Source organism: Pelophylax lessonae (genome assembly GCF_965119305.1).
Source record: "Pelophylax lessonae genome assembly, chromosome: 3".
NCBI classification, from domain to species: domain Eukaryota; kingdom Metazoa; phylum Chordata; class Amphibia; order Anura; family Ranidae; genus Pelophylax; species Pelophylax lessonae.
Genome location: NC_138770.1, coordinates 323,604,440 through 323,626,708, shown reverse-complemented (window position 1 = coordinate 323,626,708; position 22,269 = coordinate 323,604,440). Strand labels below are relative to the sequence as shown.

Sequence of the window (22,269 nt, the reverse complement as noted above, 5' to 3'; positions counted from 1 at the left end):
TCACAGGTTTCACCCTTACTTAGAAATACCAGGTACTGCTAAGTGTTCTACACATGAACAAAACAATAAGGATGTGTTGGGTTCCTTATCAAGAGAAACTATCACTTTACCCTGGTTGTGTAAAGTGACAGATTCTCTTTAACCGATGTAAGTTTTATAGAGTATTGAATAAGACATTGTATGCAATAAACTAGAAAATATACATTTGTGTATCAACAATCAGCAGAGTACCCAGCTGCTGCATCGGCATGCACCACCATTTTAGATCTCCAGACAAAAGAATCAGACAGAGCTAAGTAACAAGACAGTAAATGCTGGATCAAATATGCACCTTCAGAAAAAAAGAGAGGAATATTATTTGAAGGATGCACTGATAAAATACTATAGAACCTGGATCTCTAGGTTCATACAGACAGCAAGCAAATGTGTGGAGCCCTGATAAACATGAAAAGATGGTGCAGACAGCCCTGTAAAAGAAAATGTAAAGGTTTTTTTTTTTTTTTGATATGCAAAGATTTATGCAAAGCCAGCAAAAATATTGATAGATGAATAGTAGGCCCAGAACAATCAGATGGACTTATAATTATTGCAACTGTCCTGCAATGCAATTTTAAAAGGCAGTGACTGTACTTGTATGAAAAAAATATATCAAAATTAATTTCACACAATCAATAAAAAGAAGAAAAATTAAAAAACAACTGGCTGGTATTTGTAGTATATAAAGGATACAATGTGTTGAAGAAATACCCATATCAGACCATACCCCAGTGGAACATACTCATGGAATATTGTGTACCACATGCAAGAACTCCCCAACGAGGTATAAGTTAACACCCCATGCGTTTATAAGTAGACACTTTTTTCTCTTCTTCTTTGGGTCTACAAAATATACATGAATGCGGTTGAACGATTACAATTATATATCAAAAATGGATATTCTTGTAATACAACATAATGTTCTTACAAAAATGGTAACAGATCAACTTAACCAGCCATAGTAGTACATAAAAAAACATTTGTTGGTGTGGAGTCATCACAGATCTCCCCACCATCTGCCAGGGCACCAATCAGGCAGGTTTAAATGGGAGGGACCAATGTGTTACCAATGAGGTAGATAAATAGCAGAATAAGATGAGTGGAGCCCTGAAATTAGCTGCCGATTGTAGTAGTGTCACCACTTACTGTTAAAAAGTGAAGGAAAGGGGGAATCAGCGCTCAATTTCTAAAATGGTGAGCGCTGATTCCCCCTTTCCTTCAATCAGGCAGGTTTGCAACCACAGAGACCAAGAAAGCCCAAGCTGAAAAGCATCCAGGACAGTGGACTAATATATATCAATATCATAAACAATAATATGGACCAAAAGTAGAGAGGAGAAAAAAAAGGCGGAGGTCTGCCCCTATTATGTGTAATAACAACTAACTTATCCTAGCGGTAGCATTCCAATAAAGCCATATATTATATATATATATATATATATATATATATATATATATATATATATAATATGACAAGTTTCCACTTTGGAGTAGATCAAAAGATGCACAGTTTGTGTATCTTAAGAGGTTTAAGTATAAGGTAAAGTAACAACAACCACCTCAAACTATTGAAGCAACAACAACTAATAAAGAGTGACAGATGTATAGTCTGTGTTCACAATAAATAATCAAATATCAAATAAACAAGGGAACCAACACTGCAAAGGAGAAGTAGATGTATCACTCCATTAACCAAATAGATCCAACATGTTACATCAAGCCGCACCCACCAAATCTTATTTTCCCAGTGTCATAATTGACAGACTTTGCACCAACCATGCAGTAAATACAAGGGAATAGTTTACTCCCTCCACATATAAAAGGAAAAAAGAGGCCCCGCCCATCAGATTGGTGGACCCTAAATATGTCAATTGGGAACTATGGAAAATTATATATATAGAATTTCCGCGCTAATGTGACCTTGTGATTAATGAAACTTATGAAAAAAGCAGCTGGAACAAAATCAACTAACAGTGATTCAAACGTAAATTGTAACTCAAAAGTGCAGCGCTAAAATTGAATGAATACAATTATAAATCAATTCAAATGCTCATAAAGAAAGAGAAAAAAAAGGGGGGGTAGTGTCCAAATCAATGAATACAGTCCCGCAAAAGTGAGTGGAAACAAAAAATCTGCATGCAAGATATTCCAAGGAAGGGATTCTTTCCAGTTGACACCAAGGGGAAGTGTTGAAAGGGGACACCTCTGTGATCAGGTATAATGAGCAGCTTACCAAAATTCCGTGGCTGCTCAAATGAATGAGTCAGCCTCTCCTAGCTTATAACCAAACCAGTATGGTCAGATGTTAGATCCAGGCATTTCAGAATTCCGTAGCTATTTCCCAAGTAGGAGGGGCCACCTCTCCAGATAATTGGTAAGATCAAATATAATTGGGGGATGTCAGGCTCAGTACTCCTCAAATAATTCCGTCAACCATAAATGAATATGTGGAAAAAAATAGAAGCCCATAGCGTGATCCCGTAACAAATAATAGGCAGTATTTATTAAAAAATTACTCACACATTACAGACGATAACAGGCATGTAGAATAAGCTGATCATGGGGCAAGAGCGCGGCGTCCCTTTTTTTCTCTTTCTTTATGAGCATTTGAATTGATTTATAATTGTATTCATTCAATTTTAGCGCTGCACTTTTGAGTTACAATTGAAAACTATGTATCCCCAGTTATCTCCTCTGTGCAAGACGCCTGGGCATCAAGATGGCTTTCACTGCAACATCTGATATTATTTGCCTGCCTAGCCTTTAGATTGTCACAAATAGGGTTAAGCAAAATCCTTTGGTTCATCTATTTGTCTTTCTGGGCTGTTTGAGCCTAAAGTAATCCTTGATATGTGTTCATAATTTCCTATTTAGTGAATACAATTCCTACTACAATCATAAGCTGCAAATTGGGTTGCACAAAAAAAAAGGAAAAATAAAAATACTCAACAACCATTATTAATAAAGTGGCACCAGGTACTGCAGCATTTAGCATTAACTTGGGAAAAGGGGTGGGGAGTGCACCAGCAAAACAATGCTAACTGTGCATGCACAAAAAATGTTTATTTATTAACCACTTGACCTCCTGAAGGTTTTGCCCCCTTCACTACCAGGGCAATTTTTGCTATCTAGCATTGTGCTTCTTTAACTGGCAATTGCGTAGTCATGCAACACTGTAAGCAAATTCACTTTACAGTATATCATTTTTTTGCACAAATAGAGCTTTATTCTGTTGATATCATAAAACTGTTTTTTTTACTTGTTGCTATATATATGTGCAACAAGACCAAAAATGTTGAAAAAAAAAACAAATATTTTCTACTTTCTGTTAAAAAACATATTCAATAAATCAAATGTCTTCATAAATTTAGGTCAAAACGTTTTCTGCTACATGTCTTTGGTAAGAAAAAAAACAAAAAAAAAAACAAAAAGTGTATATTAATTGGTTTGTGTGAAACTTATATTAATTGGTTTGAGTGAAAGTTATATAGCGTCTGCAAACTATGCGATATACTGTATATTTAAAAATTGATCAGTCTTGATGTACCGATGGACCTATCTTATTTCTCAAAGCCCTTAAAATGCCAGGGCAATACAAATGCCCCCCAAATTACCCTTTTTGGAAAGTAGACTGTATGAGGTACTGTATTTAGTAAGAGGCATGGCAAGTTTTTTTAAGTAGTTTATTTAAGTAGTTTTTTGTCAAAGTTTTTTAGGAAATGAGGAAATTAAATAATTTTTTTTCCATATACTTTCAGATTTTTTTTTTTACATACTGTCACCAGTGCAGTACCGAATCATCATATGACTAGTGTGGCGGTAATCAGGGATACTGACTGGTGACAGTATTTAAAAAAAAAATGTTTAAACATTTTTTCCATTCAATAGATTTTTATTTATTTATTTAAAAATACAGAAGTACAGACAAAAAGTAAGCAAATAAAAAACAGACCAGTACAGTAAAACCTTGGTTTGAGAGTAACCTGGTTTAAGAGCGCTTTTCAAGATCATGCACATTTTTAAAATACATTTTGACTTGATTTACAAGCGATGTCTTGATATACAAGTAGCCTCATGTCACAGCTAAGTATGAAAGAGAAGAGAGGCGCCTCTAAGTGTAGCAATATAGTTAAATTAATCAAGGTTCAACATTTAGCAACTCACATGGTTGATGTTTGGAACAGGCGCATCTAAGTATGCAGGCATCTGGGGTAAAGCTGTCCACATAGACCGCCCTCCGCACCACCATAGACGTTATCCCTTCCATGCTGCTCCTCACTTTCAGATTGCTTTACTGCAGGGTGGTCTTCCCGCTCAGGATTACAGACTGACAGCCGGCGGGGCAGAAGATGCTCTATGTGAACAGCTTTACCCCGGATGTCTGCATACTTAGATGTGCCTCTTTTATTCATCAGCCATGTGAGTTGCTAAATGTTGTACCTTCATTGAATGGAACCATATTGCTACACTTAGAGGCGCCTCTCGTCTCTTTTATACACTGTAGCTCCTGCTGGATTTTGCTTCTAATCCATGGAGGCACCATTTGTAGATTGACATTTTATGGTTACACAACCTATCACATTGCCATAATCTTTTTATATGGACTACAAACTGAAAGGCTTATTAATAAAGGGTTGTGGAACAAAACATCTGAGTTTCCATGATTTCTTATGGGGAAATTCGCCTTGATATAACAGTGCTTTGGATTACAAGCATGTTTCTGGAGTAAATTATGCTCGCAGTCCAAGGTTTTACTGTATATCAAAAAAAGTAGAGGCACATCATAAAAATCACCCTATGGGACCTGGGCAACGGAAGTATTCAAAGAAGCTCAAAGGTAGGGTAACTCCCTGGCAGGTCAACAGATGGACTACTGTATGTGTAACCAAATATCCTTGGTATAAGAGTATGTAGAGAGAGTTAAGTGAGTGAGGGAGGGTAGGAAGGGTTATCAACAGGAAGGATAGGTAGCTCAGTAGCATAAAACCAACATATAGTTACCATAATCCCGTGTTCCCTCCAAAATGACTACCATCATATATGAGGGGACCACCCTCTTCTTTTTTAGGTGGACTATGATATAAAATGAGCATTTCCAAGGTAAAGAGATAGAAGAGGCGAAGAAGAGAATAAGAAGAGGGGGGGGGGGAGAAGGGTGAGAAAAATGCCCCAGCTCCCCAGGAGCATAAAACAGGAAGTGAAGCCTATAGCTAGATATTGTATCCATGATGACCAAACATGCTCATATCATTGTTTTTAAATTTCTTTTAACATTTTCTTTTATTACAATTTTTTTACATACTTTCATCAGAGTAGCTCAGTGTCCCCATAGAGATTATCACTGTAACAGCAATGTCTTGAACTTTTATGAATGGGTTTCATTCATAACAGCTGTGATTATTAGTGATTGACTACAGCTAATTGCATGGTACAGGTTGCTGTGATTGACCCAGGTACCATGTGATAGCTGTCACAGCATCATAATACTAAGCATCGCTGTTATGAATGAAACACATTTGTAACATTTGTGTTTACATTGGGATCATGTGATAGACTTGGCTTGGTACCGAGAGCTGCAATCCGCTATGCCAGTGGACATTGCAGTTACAGGAGTGGCACACTGTGTGCTCCAGGGGGTGCACGAGTGCGCATGTGTGGGTGACCTACAGGTACTTTGCCTGGCCTGCAGCTGCCTCCCGACTGCAGTAAAACTACTGCAGGCGGGCCCAAAATGTTTTAAAAATGTTTTAATTAATTTCAAAATATTTGTTTACATGTATATATAAGTGTGTGTGTGTGTGTGTGAAGTCTGTTCTGTGAAAAAAAAAAAACCTTCATCAATGCTCCTAGCACTTTAATTCTTTCTCTTTAAAAATGTCCTTGCATCATTCATTGTAAATCCCTAGTAATTTTCAGCAAGCTGAGAATTGTGTCAGATGAAGGGGACGATGCAACCCCTTTGTAAATGCACATCAGATGTTGTTAGAATGCAGAATAATGTAATTTCAACTTGCCTGCAAGTTCAGTTTGTCGGTCATCATCCGTGCAAGGTGTAGAAACCATGGCCTCTGTGGAGTAGAGCATAAGGAAATACAAGACCAAATACCATGTCAAGTTATGGTGAAGGCTTTGTTACTCTCCAAGCCATCTTCCAAAGAAGACACAGCTTCTATACCTTGCATTTATGTTGCCTAACAAATCTGAAATAACACACAGTACCCCAGCATGCATTGTGGTGCCAATTAATCTGAATGTCACTATACATTAAAGCAAAGGACCTGCTGTGTAACACAGCGCAATGTATGTTAACACTCTCATGTACTGTACACTGAGTTGCCAAAAAATAGTCAGGTCCTGTTTTAGGTGCATTGCCAGTCCATTCAAAATAAATTGACTGCTTTAATGCAACCCATGTTAACATGCGGTAGCTCAACACAGCGCAAGGTGTAAAGGAGGCCTTAGAGTGTATGTCTACTTTAAATCAACCCCCTTTTTTGCATTCTAAATTGAAGTGATGATGTATAAATACTTTATGCTGTAATATAGCATTGTTCTTGTGTTTATAGAATATATGCTCAAAACTGACAATAATTAAAACTTTTAGGTACAGCATCAGACCATTTTGATCACTGTCATAAAAATACTTTTTAATTGTCTCATTCAAGCACCTTTTTTTAATTTCTCAAAACTGAAAATGTTACTTATTTTGTATTCTTACAGTCAATAAATACATTTTAAAATGAAGTAAAATAGTATAGCCCTGTTTCCATATAAAATTTTCACATTATACCACTGTCTGCCTATGAATTTGTTTGTGTCATAAAACATTTTGAGCAAAATATTAATGTTCATATATACTGTGCTTTTGCTGCAGCTATTACGTGCCCAAATCTGGACTCCCAGCTCTTGGAACATGTCATCTGGCGGCTGGTTTCAGGTTCATTAAATGAATATGGATCTCAAGTCTTGCTGAGTTGCAGTCCTGGTTATTATCTTAGTGGATTGAGACTCCTACAATGTAGAGCTAATGCAACGTGGAGTGGAGGCAATAGCAAACCAAGCTGTATGGGTATGAATCGAATGCTTATAAATTCAAGTCCTTAATTTAAATGTATTCTATCCACTGTATTATCATTATTAAAGACTGTAATATTTCCAAATGAATAAGGTACCCTAAGATATTCTTAGCTCGAAAGTGCTGCCCCCTGGGCTTCTTATATTATATAAGTTCAGGTATTAAAACTGTAGCAATTATGTGTCTTTTTAAGCTCTCTACACACTTTTACACATGTTCATTAAAATGTTTGTATCCTTATCAAAAGATATTCATCTTGAACTGTGCTTTCAAGAGTGCTTTTGTAATTAATAAAAGGGAAATGAACATGAAAATATTATAATCATTATATACTATGGTATATAAATATGCCATACATTACTTTTTCTGATGTTACACCAGATTTTGTGAATGGAATAAACATTACTGTCTGCCAGATGATAATAATGCATTGTGAATTTAAAGAATTTAGGAGAATTAAACCATGACCTTATGAGCTCTGTGTAGATATTAAAATGTAAACAATAGATTTGCAATTTTTTTTGAGGATTCTTTCAGTTAACTATGACTATTCTGTAAATATTTAAGGTGAATAATTAGCTAAATATAATAATAAGTACTTCATGTGATATTTTTTTTAAGCCGTGGACAGTGGCCACTTGTGATGTTAAATTAGCTTAAAGAGCAACGCTGAATGTTTTGCTTCATTCAGCTTAAAATATGTGTATATGCAATGAAAGAAAAATAAATATATAAACAAATAAGTTAGGTATTACATTTGTCTATTGTATGTCTAGTTTTCTTCAAAAGAACAAAAATTCTGTGAGACATATTTTAAAGGAAACTCTGCTTGCTTTTGGACACTATATTTTATTTTTTATGTCCATAATTAGATATTTCATATTTTTCTTATTTCTTCAAAACCCCTATTTTACAATTAAACATTTATTAACTATGCATTGCACTTCAGTGTATACTGAATTGTTCAATAGGAAAGCCAAGCACCAGCCATGCAACTCGTGATCAAGACAGCATCATCTCTAATCTGTCAAGAGAAAAGAGGTGTTTCCCCCACCTCTAAGTCATTCAGCTGGCTTATTCCCCTTTTGCCGAACACCCGCCGCAGATATACGGCAGCAAGGTGGCTCGGCTGTGCGAATCTGCGTACCCATACATCGCTCTCTGGCAACGATTGTGGGGGTACGTGCACGGCGATTTGTGAGAGGGAAAGCTGATCTGGGGCCAGCTGCCACAATTGCCGCTGGGCACCCGCAAACACTCCCCGGAGAGACAGATTGGCGGTCTGCCGATATAAACACGGCAGACCATTGTTCTGTCAGGAATAAACACAGGGCTCCTGTGTTCCTCCTATTTAGGAACACAGGTCCCTGTGTTGATTCCATAAGCTCACCCTCCTCACAGTTAGGAAACTTCTCCTAGGCATACATTTAACCCTTTGATCCCCTTTAGTGCTAACCCCTTCCCTGCCAGTGTCATTAGTACAGTAACAGTGCAAATTTTTAACACTGATTATTGTAGTAATGTCACTGGTCCCCCCAAAACTGCCAAAAATGTCAGTTAGGTGTGTGATCTGTCTGCCGCAAGGTTGCAGTCACGCTAAAAATTGCTGATCACTGCCATTACCAGTAAAAAAAAATTTCAATAAAATCTACATAAATCTTTCCCCTAGTTTGTAGATAACTTTTGCTCAAACCGTTTAATATACACTTATTGGGATTTTTCTTTACCAAAAATATGTGTCAGAATGCAAATTGGCCTAAAATTATGAAAAAATTTAATTTTTTTTATTGGGAATGTTATATAGCAAAAAGTAAAAAATATTGTTTTTTTTTTTTTTTCAAAATTGTCGCACTTTTTTGTTTATAGAGCAAAAAATAAAAATCGCAGAGATGATCAAATACCACCAAAAGTAGGCTATATTTGTGGGAAAAAAAGGACATCAATTTTATTTGAGTAGAGTGTCGCACGACTGCGCAATTGTCAGTTAAATTAACGCAGAGCCGAATCGCAAAAAATGGCCTGCTCATTAAGGGAGTTAAACCTTACAGTCCTTAGGTGGTTAAACTGTGTGTTTCTAATCTCAGATGCCACATTTCAGGTCTTTATAGCACATCAGTAAACCATCTGAAATCCTGGATCAGCAGATCGAAAATTATCACCTACTTTCTGGAAGTGTTAAATAGGTGACATTTTTATGTGGAGTAAAAACTTTGCATTATAAATCGTGAATATAATACATTAAAGTGATATATTCAAACATTATATTTAACCCTTTTATATACATTTTATTTATATAATAATGTATTCTATTGACCTCAAAGTTTTGTCTGGAATACTGTTTATAAAGCTGGTTTTGGTTGCTGGTTGTCATACATTTTTTTTTCCATATATATCTACAGTTATCTCGTGTGGGGATTTACCTATTCCACCAAATGGTAATAGGATTGGAACTCTGAATGTTTATGGTGCAACAACAATATTTACGTGTAATTCTGGATACACACTTGTTGGGTCCCATGTAAGAGAGTGCTTGGCTAATGGTTTGTGGAGCGGTACTGAAACTCAATGCCTAGGTAAATAAAGTCTTCCTTTTTTTTAAATTTAATACATCAAAATAACATTATTAGTGTATGTAACTAAACAGTATGGCAAAGTAATAATTTTTTTAGCTGTCACTATTTTATAATGAAAGGAGACAGAATTTGAAAATGATTCCTGTAAGGCAAGTTGGCTGGTGAGTCAAGCCATCAATATCAATACATTAAAGTGATCCAAAAGTCTAATTGTTTTTTGTTTAAAAATAACAAACATGTTATACCCACTTGCTCTGTGCAGTGGTTTTTCACACAGCAGCCCAGCTCCTCCTCTTCTCTTGTTCCTTGCCAGTGCTCCTGGTCCTTTCCTCCTGCCAAGTGCCCCCACAGCAAGCAGTTTGCTGTAGGGGCACTTGAGCTGCTGCTCTCTGTCCATTCAGACATGGAGCCATGGCTTAGCCCCACCCCCTCTCTCTCCTTATTGGCTCACTGACCTTGATTGACAGCATCCGGGAGCCAATGGTCCCCGCTGCTCTGTCTCAGCCAATCAGGAGGGATAGTCCTGGACAGCCGAGTCTCTCATGCAACATCGCTCAGGTAAGTGTTAGTGGGGCTGCTGCACACAGAAGGTATTTAATCTTAATGCTTAGAACCATCTTAAATAGGAACATTATTTATTGTTTTAAATTTATATTTTCATCTTTTTTTTATCACTTAAGAAGAATAAGAATGGATACTGGATATTCCATCTAGGATACAAAAGGAAACATTTTTGTAGCTAGGCCATATTGTTGTTGTTTGTGCTGATATTCTGCCTTGTGATAAGAAGAATCTGATAGCTATGGACAGCAAGGCCCTTTTTATTTCAATCACTTTCTGTTGTAGGTTAATTGTCAAAAGAAAAGAAAGCAACTGATAAAAAATATTTGGCATTATATGTAAAGCAATACAAAGTATATCTCTGGGCAAAAATCATAATTAGACATACAAAACTAGAAATGTATTCAGACACAAATAAGTAGACCCTTACTAATAACAAATCAATATATAATAAATAATACTGGCATGTATAAAAGCTCAATTTATGGCATTATTCAAGAGCTTTGTGGATGTATTTGGCAACAGCTTCCCTACCTTAGAAGCGGAGATATTTCAAACAACTGACAAGCAAGGAAGGAAAGGAAAGTTCACTACAGTATGTAAAGCTAGGGAGAGGGGAGTAAGGTAAACCTGTTGCATCACTCTGCATGGGCAAAACACAAATTCTTTTCAAGGATTAAACTGTTGCTATAAAAAAGGAAAAAATAAAAGATAATGTTTATACCTTGACGCAGTTTACTTATTTATTAATTGTATTTCCAAATTGCTGGGGCTTTAAATTAAATCTTTATTTAAATCAGTCCTGCTCACTGCATTACATTCTTCACAAACAGCTGAACTCAGTCAGAAACCACACAGGTGTCAGTTTCTATGGGAGATACTTTTGTGAAGCTTATTCCAAACAACATAGAAAGGCTCTTGCAAGTGTTTACTGTTCTGGTACATCAAAACACTATAATTTAGCTGCCTGGATTTCTTTTGAAGCATGACAAGAAGTGCACTTTAAACAATAAGTCATGAAAAGCATATAAGAAAGTACTCCTTTATATAAACAGTAACAAAAAAGTACAGTAACTAAAAAATTTAGCATTACATTGTGAGTAAAATAAGGTCTGATTTTACTTGACCATTTGATTTTTTTAATGCTATATTTATGTGTTTATGTCAACCAGGAAGTCACATACAGACATGGGTAAAAATACTGAAAACAGAAGGCTTTACTTATTCTGCAGTACATACATTTTGTTAAATACTTATAATAAAAAATGGAATATATACTTGCAATTTCACAAAAAAATTAAGTATGTATTTGTTCCAGTAGCCACTGAATACCAACATGCCAATATAATGAGCTACTATTCCTAATGATGTGTCTTTTTTCCAGCAATACTACCTGCAGTCTGGAAACAAGATGCATCTTCAGTAAAAGTCAACCCATCATATTGCCATTTTTCATAGATGGAAAAAACAAAAAAACGTAGAAATCATAACTTTATGCATTTTTGCTCTGTTTTTTTTTTTTTCTTTTTTATTAGCCAGTTATAGAATTATTTTTAAAAAAGTTTCTCTTTTCTTTTTGTTGGTGGGTTTAGTTCTGCTGAACAAAATAACGGGGTGGGCAACTACATGGCAGATGAGATTTAATGTAGAAAAATGTAAAGTAATGCACTTGGGGGCCAGAAACCAGAAAGCAAGCTACTCACTAGGGGGGAACCTCTGGGTGAGTCTAGGATGGAAAAGGACTTGGGGGTACTGGTAGACAACAAACTTGGCAGTGGCATGCAATGCCAAGCCGCCGCAAGCAAAGCCAACAGATTACTGGGATGTATAAAAAAGGGGATTCACTCCAGAAATAAAGAGATTATTCTCCCACTCTACAAGACTCTGGTCCGGCCACATCTGGAGTATGCTGTCCAGTTCTGGGCACCGGTCCTCAGGAAGGATGTGCTGGAATTGGAGAAAGTCCAGAGAAGGGCAACAAAAATAATTAGGGGAATGGAGGACATCAGCTATGAGGAAAGACTACAAGCACTGAACCTTTTCTCTCTGGAGAAAAGACGATTGAGGGGGAATATGATATCAATGTACAAATACTGTACTGGTGACCCGAGCATAAGGAACAAACTATTCAAAGAAAGGAGATACAATAAGACACGTGGCCACTCACTAAAACTAGAGGAAAGGCGGTTTAACCTTAAAGTGCGTAAGGGGTTCTTCACTGTAAGAGCAGTAAGGATGTGGAATTCTCTTCCACAAGCAGTCGTATCAGCAGGGAGCATCGATAGTTTCAAAAAACTATTAGATGGACACCTTAAAGACCACAACATACAGGGGTATACAATGTACGGTTAAAAGCAAACACACACATGCATCATAGGTTGAACTGGATGGACTGATGTCTTTTTTCAACCTTACTAACTATGTAACTATGTAACTATGCTTTCAATCAGCACTTACTGGCTGTAGTCCCACCTATGAGCTAGAACAAAAAAAAAAAAAGAAAGATATCGCAGAGGTGGCCAAAATCTCTTAAAACTATATAACAAATTTAGCTATTAGCCTATTGTTTTGGAGTTACCACATAACATTTTACTCCTGGGAATGTATATGACTGTTCAACCTAGGGCTATTCTTTTACAGTGGCACAGTGTCTCTAGCTTCAGTAGGTTGTGTCCTGGTCCTCCCTACAGATCCTCATGATCCTGGCCTTGGCAGCAGTAAGGTCAGTGGAGGGTTTCCCTACATTTTCTCCTCCCTCTCTCTACCCAGTGTCTGATGTGTTGTGTTTCTCCCCTCTGGAGAGGGAACAATGTGGAAGTGAGAAGGCCATGCTTACTATCCATGTCAGGGGAAATTTCTGCTGTATCTACCTTTATGGAGCCTTGGAAAAAGCCTTTGGCTGCAGCCTGCATAATAGGCATTACCACATTTGAAAGCACTCCTTTAGCAAACTCACTTCCCAGGGTCCCTCTGGGAATCCTTCCTTTTAGGGATCTTTTTTGAGCATTGCCTGTCAACTGCCAATGTGTAAGCAATGACTGTGGGCACATTGCAGCAATGCATAACCCCTGGCTTCAGCTGCAGCCTAGGCCAGAAGCTTTGGTGACCATCTTTACTAAGGGCACATAGTCCTATTGCCTCAGGAACAGGAAACTGGGAGGCAATTGGCAGTTTTTCCCTTGCAAGTGCACATGCTGAAAATGGCGCAAGCAAAGGAGGCCAAGCAGCCTGAAAGGTACTAATGGCAATTTCTGTAAACCAAATACAGATTTGATAATGATTTGGGACAACATGAATGCCGGTCACAAATGTCAATAGAGAACACGGTAACTAGCTGTCACCGTGTTCTCCTCCTCACACACTGATCCTGTGTGAAGAGGAGATTGTGGTAACAGCTAGTTACCAATTACAGTGCACCCTAAACACACTGATTGCCCCCCCCAATAAAGAGCACCTGTCACTAGCCCATCAAAGTACCTGTCACTAGCCCATCAAAGTACCTGTCACTAGCCCATCAAAGTACCCGAGTACCTGTCACCAGCCCATCAGGTACTCTGATGATAGGTACTCAGGTACTCTGATGGGCTGGTGACAGGTACTCGGGTACTCTGATGGGTAGGTGACAGGTACTCGGGTACTCTGATGGGTAGGTGACAGGTACTCGGGTACTCTGATGGGATACAGAGAGGTACTCGGGTACTCTGATGGATAGGTGACAGGTATTCGGGTACTCTGATGACGGGTACTCGAGTACTCTGATGACGGGTATTCGGATACTCTGATGACGAGTACTTGGGTACTCTGATGAAGGGTACTCGGGTACTCTGATGACAGGTACTCGGGTACTCTGATGACAGGTACTCGGGTACTTTGAGTACCTGTCACCGGAGTACCCGAGTACCCGTCATCAGAGTACCTGAGTACCTGTCACCTACCCAACAGAGTACCTGAGTACCTGTCACCTACCCATCAGAGTACCCGAGTACCTTCCACCTGCTCATCAGAGTACCTGACACCTGAAGTACCTGAGTACTTGCCACCTGCTCATCAGTACCCATCACTACTCATCAGTACCTATCACCTATCAGTATCGGTACTTATCATCCGTACCCATCAGTACAGTATCAGTATCACCTATCAGTATCAGTACTACTCATCAGTACCCATCACCTGCCTGTCACCTGCCCATCAGAGTACCCGAGTACCTGTCACCTGCCTATCGGAGTACTCGAGTACCTGTCACCTGCCCAGCAAAGTACCCGAGTACCTGTCACCCTTCATACAGCCACCATGTCCAAAAAGGTTTATATACGTCCTCCGTTTAAACCTAAATACCGGTGTTATGGAAGCAGATAGCTGCCATAACCCTGGTATTTTTTTAAACGGTGGACGGTTGGCTTTCTGATAAGGGTGGTCCCAGCGGCGGATTCGCCGCGGGATCACCCTTCCGGGATGGCGGAAGAGGTGCCCCCCCCTCCCGCCGCGTTCCGGTACTTCTCCCCGCTTACCGGACCCGCCGGCAGCGGGTAAAATGATCTGGTCCCGGATCCTCACAGACAGGATGTCGAGTGAGGGCAAGCTTGCACTCACTTGACTCTATGGTCTTGGAGGACCGGAGCTACGGCAAATGTCGTTGCCTAGCAACCGGTTAAAAGGTCCCTTTTTTTTTTCATTTTATTTTATTTTATTTTTTTTTTTCTATCTTTTAGTGTACTTGTGAGATCTGAGGATTTTTTGACCCCAGATCTCACAAAAAAGAGGTCCTTTCGTGCCTTTTTCTATTACAAGGAATGTTTACATTCCTTGTAATAGAAATAAAAATGATCATTTTTTTGTTTTTTTTTAAAACGGTGTAAAAATAAAAAATAATAAATAAAATAAATAGTAAAAAAAAAACAAAAACATTAAAGCGCCCTGTCCCCGTGAGCTTGCGCGCAGAAGCGAACGCATACGGAAACCCCGCCCACATATGTAAATGGTGTTCAAACCACACATGTGAGGTATCGCTGCGATCGTTAGAGCAAGAGCAATAATTTGAGCCCTAGACCTCCTCTGTAACTCTAAGATGGCAACCTGTAGACATTTTTAAAGTGTCGCCTATGGGGATTTCTAAGTACCAAAGTTTGTCGCCATTCCATGAGCGTGCGCAATTTTGAAGCATGACATGTTGGGTATCTATTTACTCGGCGTAACATTATCTTTCACATTATGGAAAAAATTGGGCTAAATTTACTGTTTTCTTATTTTTTAATTCAAAAAAGTGAATTTTTTCCAAAAAAATTGCGTTTGGAAGACTGCTGCGCAAATACGGTGTGATAAAAAATATTGCAATAATCTCCATTTTATTCTCTAGGGTCTCTGCTAAAAAAAAATATATAATGTTTGGGGGTTCTAAGTAGTTTTCTAGCAAAAACAACTGATTTTAGCTTGTAAACACCAAATGTCAAAAATAGGCCTAGGCAAGTGGCTAGGATGCATGATGGTGCTCCTTGGATGTTGGGCCCCTCTATATGGCTAGGCTGTGAAAAAGTTTCACACATGTGGTATTGCCATACTCAGGAGGAGTGGCAGAATGTATTTTGGGGTGTCATTTTTGCTGTGTACATACTATGTGTTAGGAATATCCTATAAATTGACAACTTTGTGTAAAAAAAAAAAAGTTTTTATTTTTTTCCCACATTTTCCAAAAACTTGTGGAAAAAAAATGACATGTTCAAACGACCCATAATGCCTCATAGAATATATGTTGGAGTGTTTGCTTTACAAAATGGGGTCATTTTGTGGACTTTTCCATTGTATTGGTGCTCTAGGGCCTTCAAAAGTGTGATAGGTAGTAAGAAAGTTTTATGTGTATTTATGCTCCTAGAACGCCTGAAGGTGCTTCTTGGATGTGGAATCTCTTTTTGTGGCCAGGCTGTGTAAAAGTCTCACACATGTGGTATCACCATAATCAGGAGGAGTAGTAGAATGTATTGTGGGGTGTCATTTTTGCTGTGCACATTCTATGTGTTAGAAATAGCTTATAAATTGACAACTTTGTGGGAAAAAAAAGGAAAAAAAAATTTTCTTCATTTTCCCAAGAATTGTGGGAAAAAATTATAACTCCAAAAAACTCACCATGCCTCTTACTAAATACCTTGGATTGTCTACTTTACAAAAAGGGGTCATTTGGGGGTATTTGTACTGTCCTGACATTTCAGGGCCTCAAGAAAGGAGATAGGCAGTCAGTACATCTGGTGTGATCAATTTTCAGTAATTGGTACCATAGCTTCTAGACTCAATAACTTTCACACAGACTAAATAATATACACTAATTTGGGTTAATTTTACCAGAGATATGTAGCAGTATAAATTTTGGCCCAAATGTATGAAGAAAAATTAATTTTTTGCAAAATTTTATAATAGAAACTAAAAAAAAGTGTTTTTTTTCAAAATTTTATATCGTGAAAAAAAACCCAGTTGTGATCAAATACCACCAAAAGAAAGCTCTATTTGTGTGAAAAAAATGATAAAAATTTTGTTTGGTTACAGTGTAGCATGACCGAGCAATTGTCATTCAAAGTGTGAGGGTGCTGAAAGCTGAAAATTGGTCTGGGCAGGAAGGGGGTCTAACTGCTCTGTATGGAAGCGGTTAATGATGCTTAAGGTGAAACAATAAAAATGAAAAAATCATTTAAATATTGTGCCTGGGGGGTCCCCTTAATGTGCCTGTAAAGTGGCACATTTGTGTGATGTATGTAGCCTGCTGCAGCAATACTGACATTTCTAAAGGAAAAAATTTCATTTAAACTTGCTTGCAGCTTTAATGTATTGTCGGCTCATTGCCCAGCAATACAGATAAAAAACATGCAAACAACTAGGCCCTTTGGGTCTAGTACGGATTTTAAGGGGAATCCCATGCCAAAATTGAAAACAAATGTGCCCCCCAAAATCCATACCAGACCCTTATCTGAGCAAGCAGCCTGGCTAGACAGGATAAGGGGGGGAAGCAAGCGCCCCCCCCTGAACCATACCAGGCCACTTGCCCTCAACATGTTGGTGGGGACAAGGGCCTCTTCCTTAACAACCCTGTGGTTGTCAGGGTCTGCTGGTGGGGGGCTTATCGGAATCTGGAAGCCCCCTTTAACAAGGGGGCTCCCAGATCCGGCCCCCCCATGTGAATGGATATCAGGTACATCATACCCCTACCCATTCACCAAAAAGTGTACCAAAAAATAAAGTCAAAAGCCAGTTTTTGACAAGTCCTTTATTAAAAAAAATAAATAAAAAAATAGTGTCCCCCGATATAAATCCATCGTCAATCATGTTGCTTGTCGCCGCATCTGAAAAATAGAAAAAATCCATTGTCAATCATCTGAATCCATCGTCAATCATGTTGCTTGTCGCCGCATCTGAAAAATAGAAAAAAAAAAGAAGTGCCTGCCTCCCACGTAATGAGCTGTTTGAGTTTGACAGATCTTTTATAGGAATCTGACGCCATGAGTGCCCCATAGTGCACTGCTCAGGTGGGTGGTGTTCAGCCCCTTTCCTATAAAAGAGCTGTCGTAGCTCCAGCAACTCATTATGCCGGTGGCATCTGAAGAGGTGGGGGCATTTTTTTTTCTGTTTTTTGGGTGCTGCGGGTGACATGATTGATGATGGCTTTACATCGGGGGACACTATTTTTAATTTTTTTTTTCAAAAACTGGCTTTTGTCTTTATTTTTTTGCACACTTTTTTGGTGAATGGAAAAGGTACGATGTACTTGATATCCATTCACATGGGGGGGGCAGATCTGGGGGCCCCCTTGTTAAAAGGACCTTACAGATTCTGATAAGCCCCCCCCGCAGACCCCCACAACCACAGCCTAGGGTTGTCGGGAAGAGGCCCTTGTCCCCATCAACAAGGGGACAAGGTACTTTGGGGGGCACCCCAAAGCACCTCCCCATATTGAAGGCAAGTGGCCTGGTATGGTTCAGGAGTGGGGGCGCTCACTCATCCCCCCCTTATCCTGTCCTGCCAGGCTGCTTGCTTGGATAAGGGTATGGTATGGATTTTGGGGCTACCCTTAAAATCCGTAAACAGACCCGAAGGGCCTGGTATGGACTGAAGGGGGACCCCATGCCTTTTTTACCTGTATTGCCGGGAGCCGACAATACATTACATTACAGCAGCGAGCAAGTTTAAATGTCATAAGAATCAGCCCTACACTACACTGCACTGCTTGATATATATCCTGCAATAACTGATAAATATATATATATATATATATATATATATATATATATATATATATATATATATATACCACACTGCCTGATCCATTACTAGATACAATTCACAATCCACGAACTACCTGCCTAATCTCACTCCTATCTCGCCTAACACATTATACACGGCTGCCGTATAAGCAGCAGCTTGCCTTTGGCCAATCATGGACATTGTGTTGTGATTGGTCAAAGCATACAGGTCATGTGCATGCTTTGGCCAATCATCAGACAATCAGTAATCTATTCACTGCACCAGCGCAGTGCATTATGGGGCGCTCATCGGCGAGTGAACACATAACCGCCCGTTGTTCGAGTCAAACTTACATTTGACTTGAACTCGAAGCTCATCCCTATATGTGTGTAGTGTTTTTGCTGCTCAGTTACACATAATGCATGTATTTGTACATCACAAATTCATGTTCCTGGCCATCAAACCTACTTTGCACAGAATATCCATATCAAAATGGTTGCTGGAGGAAATTCTCTTTGCATTTTCAGGGCCAACTGCCTGCTTCTTCAGGAAACATACAAAATGTAAATAGTTCCTTGCATTAATTCATATCTAATTCATATCCATAAAGTTTATGTGAATTTTTCCCAATACACTTACTTAGAGCAGCAATGATAATGTTACAATATTATCATTAAAAACTTTGGGTAGAATTTAGGATGGTGACTGCGTCCACGCCCACCAAAGATGATCCAATGATCCCTTACTCCCATGATCCCATGATCCCTTACTTAAATTTTCGTTTCCTGGATCCTTCTCATGTCACCCAATTTCAGGGACTCAAGCGGCACTCTACTGGACAGATTGTGGGAGACCTTCCACCATGCCACTGAATGGGCTTATCTGGGCTGGAATGTAGATCTTCTGGGTCAAAGTTGCTTCTGCCAGAAAATCACTGCTGTCTTAACGAACTGCAAAGGAGGTGAATTTCCACTTCCAACCACTTCTCCTGAAGCTCTGTCCTCTAATTCCTCTACCAATACTCTGAGGGCCACCGCAATAGAACTGAGTGATATAGCCAGCCTACATGCCACTCCCGCCACAGTATAAATTATTTTTAAATCTGTATCTATCCTGCGATCCATGGGGTCTTTAAAAGAAATGGAATCCTCGAGCCTTTGCAATGAGGCATCCACCTTAGGATTATGTCCTATAGTTCAGCATCCTTGTAGCTGAAAAGATATAACCTCGAGAGTCTATTGTGAACATTTTGTCTTTTTTTGGCTCTTGCCCATTCATCTTCCACAATCTACTTAATCTTAAAAATGAGAAGGAAGGAAGAAATTGATTTCTTCAAGTCTGGATAGTGTCTGCACTGTTTCTTAGTAGAAGAGGACTCCTCCTGCCACTTCATAGCTTCATTAACTGCCTCCACCAAGGAGGGAATTAAAGTGAAGTCAAAGGTATGAAGTTCTGGTTCAACTCTCCCTCGTAATCTGAGTTCGAAGGCATTGACACTCCAGGCTTCGAATCTTCTGATGCAGATGATGTGGGCCAAGCTGATTTTCTTGAAATGCTTCTCCTATTCTCCCTGACTGCAGCTTTAATGTAAGATTTTACCTGTCGTGCATCTGCCGCATTGTCCTGGGCAGCTTATTTTAAGCAAGATGCGCATATTCATTTTCCTGGCAGTGCTTGAGCTGAAAAGGCCCAACAGTCTTTTTCATCCGACTGGGCTGGTGACAAGGCCCTATAAAAGGAAGAGGACCTTCACCTGTGCTTGCACCCCGACTTGTGCCTTTTGGAGGCTTTTTGCAATGCCAATACCTCTCCTGCTCGGATGAGAGCGACTACAGTGAGGTAAAGGTGAGGGCGACTGGGAATGCCGTTCTGATGGAAGTTTACCCCATTGCAGACAAATTTGCAGATCTGAATTGTCATGCATTGCCCCTTTTTTCTCTTCTGAACTTGGGGGGGGGGGGTTACTTTAACCTATTTGAGGGCATTTATTCCACACAAGGCTCTTCTCTCTGAAAACAGACAGATGTATGTTCTCTTTTAATAAAATAATAATAATAAAAAATACATATATATAATAAAAGACAATATCTTTCCATATGATTCTTATGTGCTACAGGCAGGCAAATGCAGAAATAGGAGACCTGAAACAGTACACATAGTTGCCAGGGTCCCCATCTGATATAGGCTACACACAGCTAGCAGTATGCTGCAAACCGGATTCACCCAGGCAGAGCAGCAAAAAGACAGGCTGAAATGGCATGTACTGAATGCCAGAGGAACGTGGCAGCAGCAGAGACACCAGGGAGGAAAGGAGCATGAAAAAAAGCCGCCCCATTGAATTTCAGTGACTGGCCAATCAGTCACAGGCATCCCGGCAGGTTCGTAAGCAACCCGGCGAGCTGGTTGGCAATAGCGTTTCCTCCACCAATCTCAAGGAGAAACGTCACCCGCCTGACTATCAGCCTCAGTCACAGCCTCATTACGGTACAATACAGTACAAAATAGTTACATTACAGTAAATGTACACCTATACTCAGCAATTTCAGGCATTTTCTGCCTTTTTTTTTTTTTACTTACCAACATGTACTATGCAATATAAATAGAAATATGAATGTTCATGTCTTATATAGCCTAATATATACAGCAAATGAGATACTAAGAAGGCATTGCATGGTTACCTGGACATCTTTCTTTTAAATGTGGAGTCTTCCTCAGAACTGTATTTAAACCTGCCCATTGCCATTTGGACTCTGGAGGAGTTCAGCTGGATTTTATTTACCAGAACTCCTAAATGTGATTCCATCACTTCACCTTAAATATCTTGGGAATGTCTTGGATATCAACCAGTCAAGGAGTTTCTTCCATTGAAAAAGCTTTGAAAACTATGACTTCAGATTAATTTACTGCATGCTCACAAGTGGTTATCCATTCACCACTGTATGTTAATTTTGGGTAGTAACACCACACCAGAATGTTGCACTCCAAGCTAACTTCTGCTGATTGCCAGGAAGTTGTTTCTTACTCTGTACTGGAAAATGATAACAGTGACTGGCAGCCTACACAGCTGGGGAGGAATCTTCAGATCCTTCAGAGTCCCTGGAGCTTGGTGGATTCCTTGCTTCCAGTCAATGTCCTGGAACTCTGAGCAATCAAGTGGCCTCTTTTCTGGACACACCTCCTAGAAGGTCACCCTCTACAAGTACAGTCAGACAATGTCATGGTGGTAGTAAAAATAAACCATCAGTAGGGGACCAAGAGCATAGCGACAGCACTGGAGGCATCTCACATTCTAAGTTGATCCTAAGTTGAACAGCGAGTCACCTGCAGGCCCTTCTGCAGGGGTTGGAAATGGGAAAGCCATCGCATGGTACATGGCTCTCATTTTTCTGCTAGTGGCATCTACCATTTTTAGAAGACCATTTGTCTCAAGGGTCTGATTACCACCTTGATTTACAGCTGCTGGCTACCGTCTTTTATAGTTTGGCTGTTGAAAGCCAAGTGCTGAAGAACATTTTTTTTTTTTATGTTGTCATCCCCATTATGCTTAGGGCTCATAAGGCAATGTCTCATAATATTTATTAGCATACTTGAAAGACATATTTTTCATGATATATATTCCTACGGACATGGCTTCATTCGTTCACAACTTACTATTTCCCTGCTATTTTCCAAGGTGAGGTAGAACAGAGGTTTGCCCTAAGCTCAATTAAAGGTCAGGCATCAGAGTTGGTGGTCATGTTTCAGCATCCTCTAGTATTGCACATCATGCCATTCAAGCCACCATAGTCACTTGGAACACTGGCT

General features: G+C 39.3%; 1 protein-coding gene across 1 annotated transcript in view; it reads left to right on the top strand.

The window, feature by feature from the left end:
• The window catches only part of CSMD1 (CUB and Sushi multiple domains 1), a 2,644,830-nt gene that overhangs the window by 2,406,316 nt on the left and 216,245 nt on the right, over window positions 1–22,269 (top strand). The window contains exons 51-52 of the mRNA XM_082250071.1: window positions 6,911–7,105; window positions 9,511–9,684. Of these exons, the coding sequence (XP_082106197.1) occupies window positions 6,911–7,105; window positions 9,511–9,684 (369 nt within the window). The remainder of the gene's footprint in view (window positions 1–6,910; window positions 7,106–9,510; window positions 9,685–22,269) is intronic.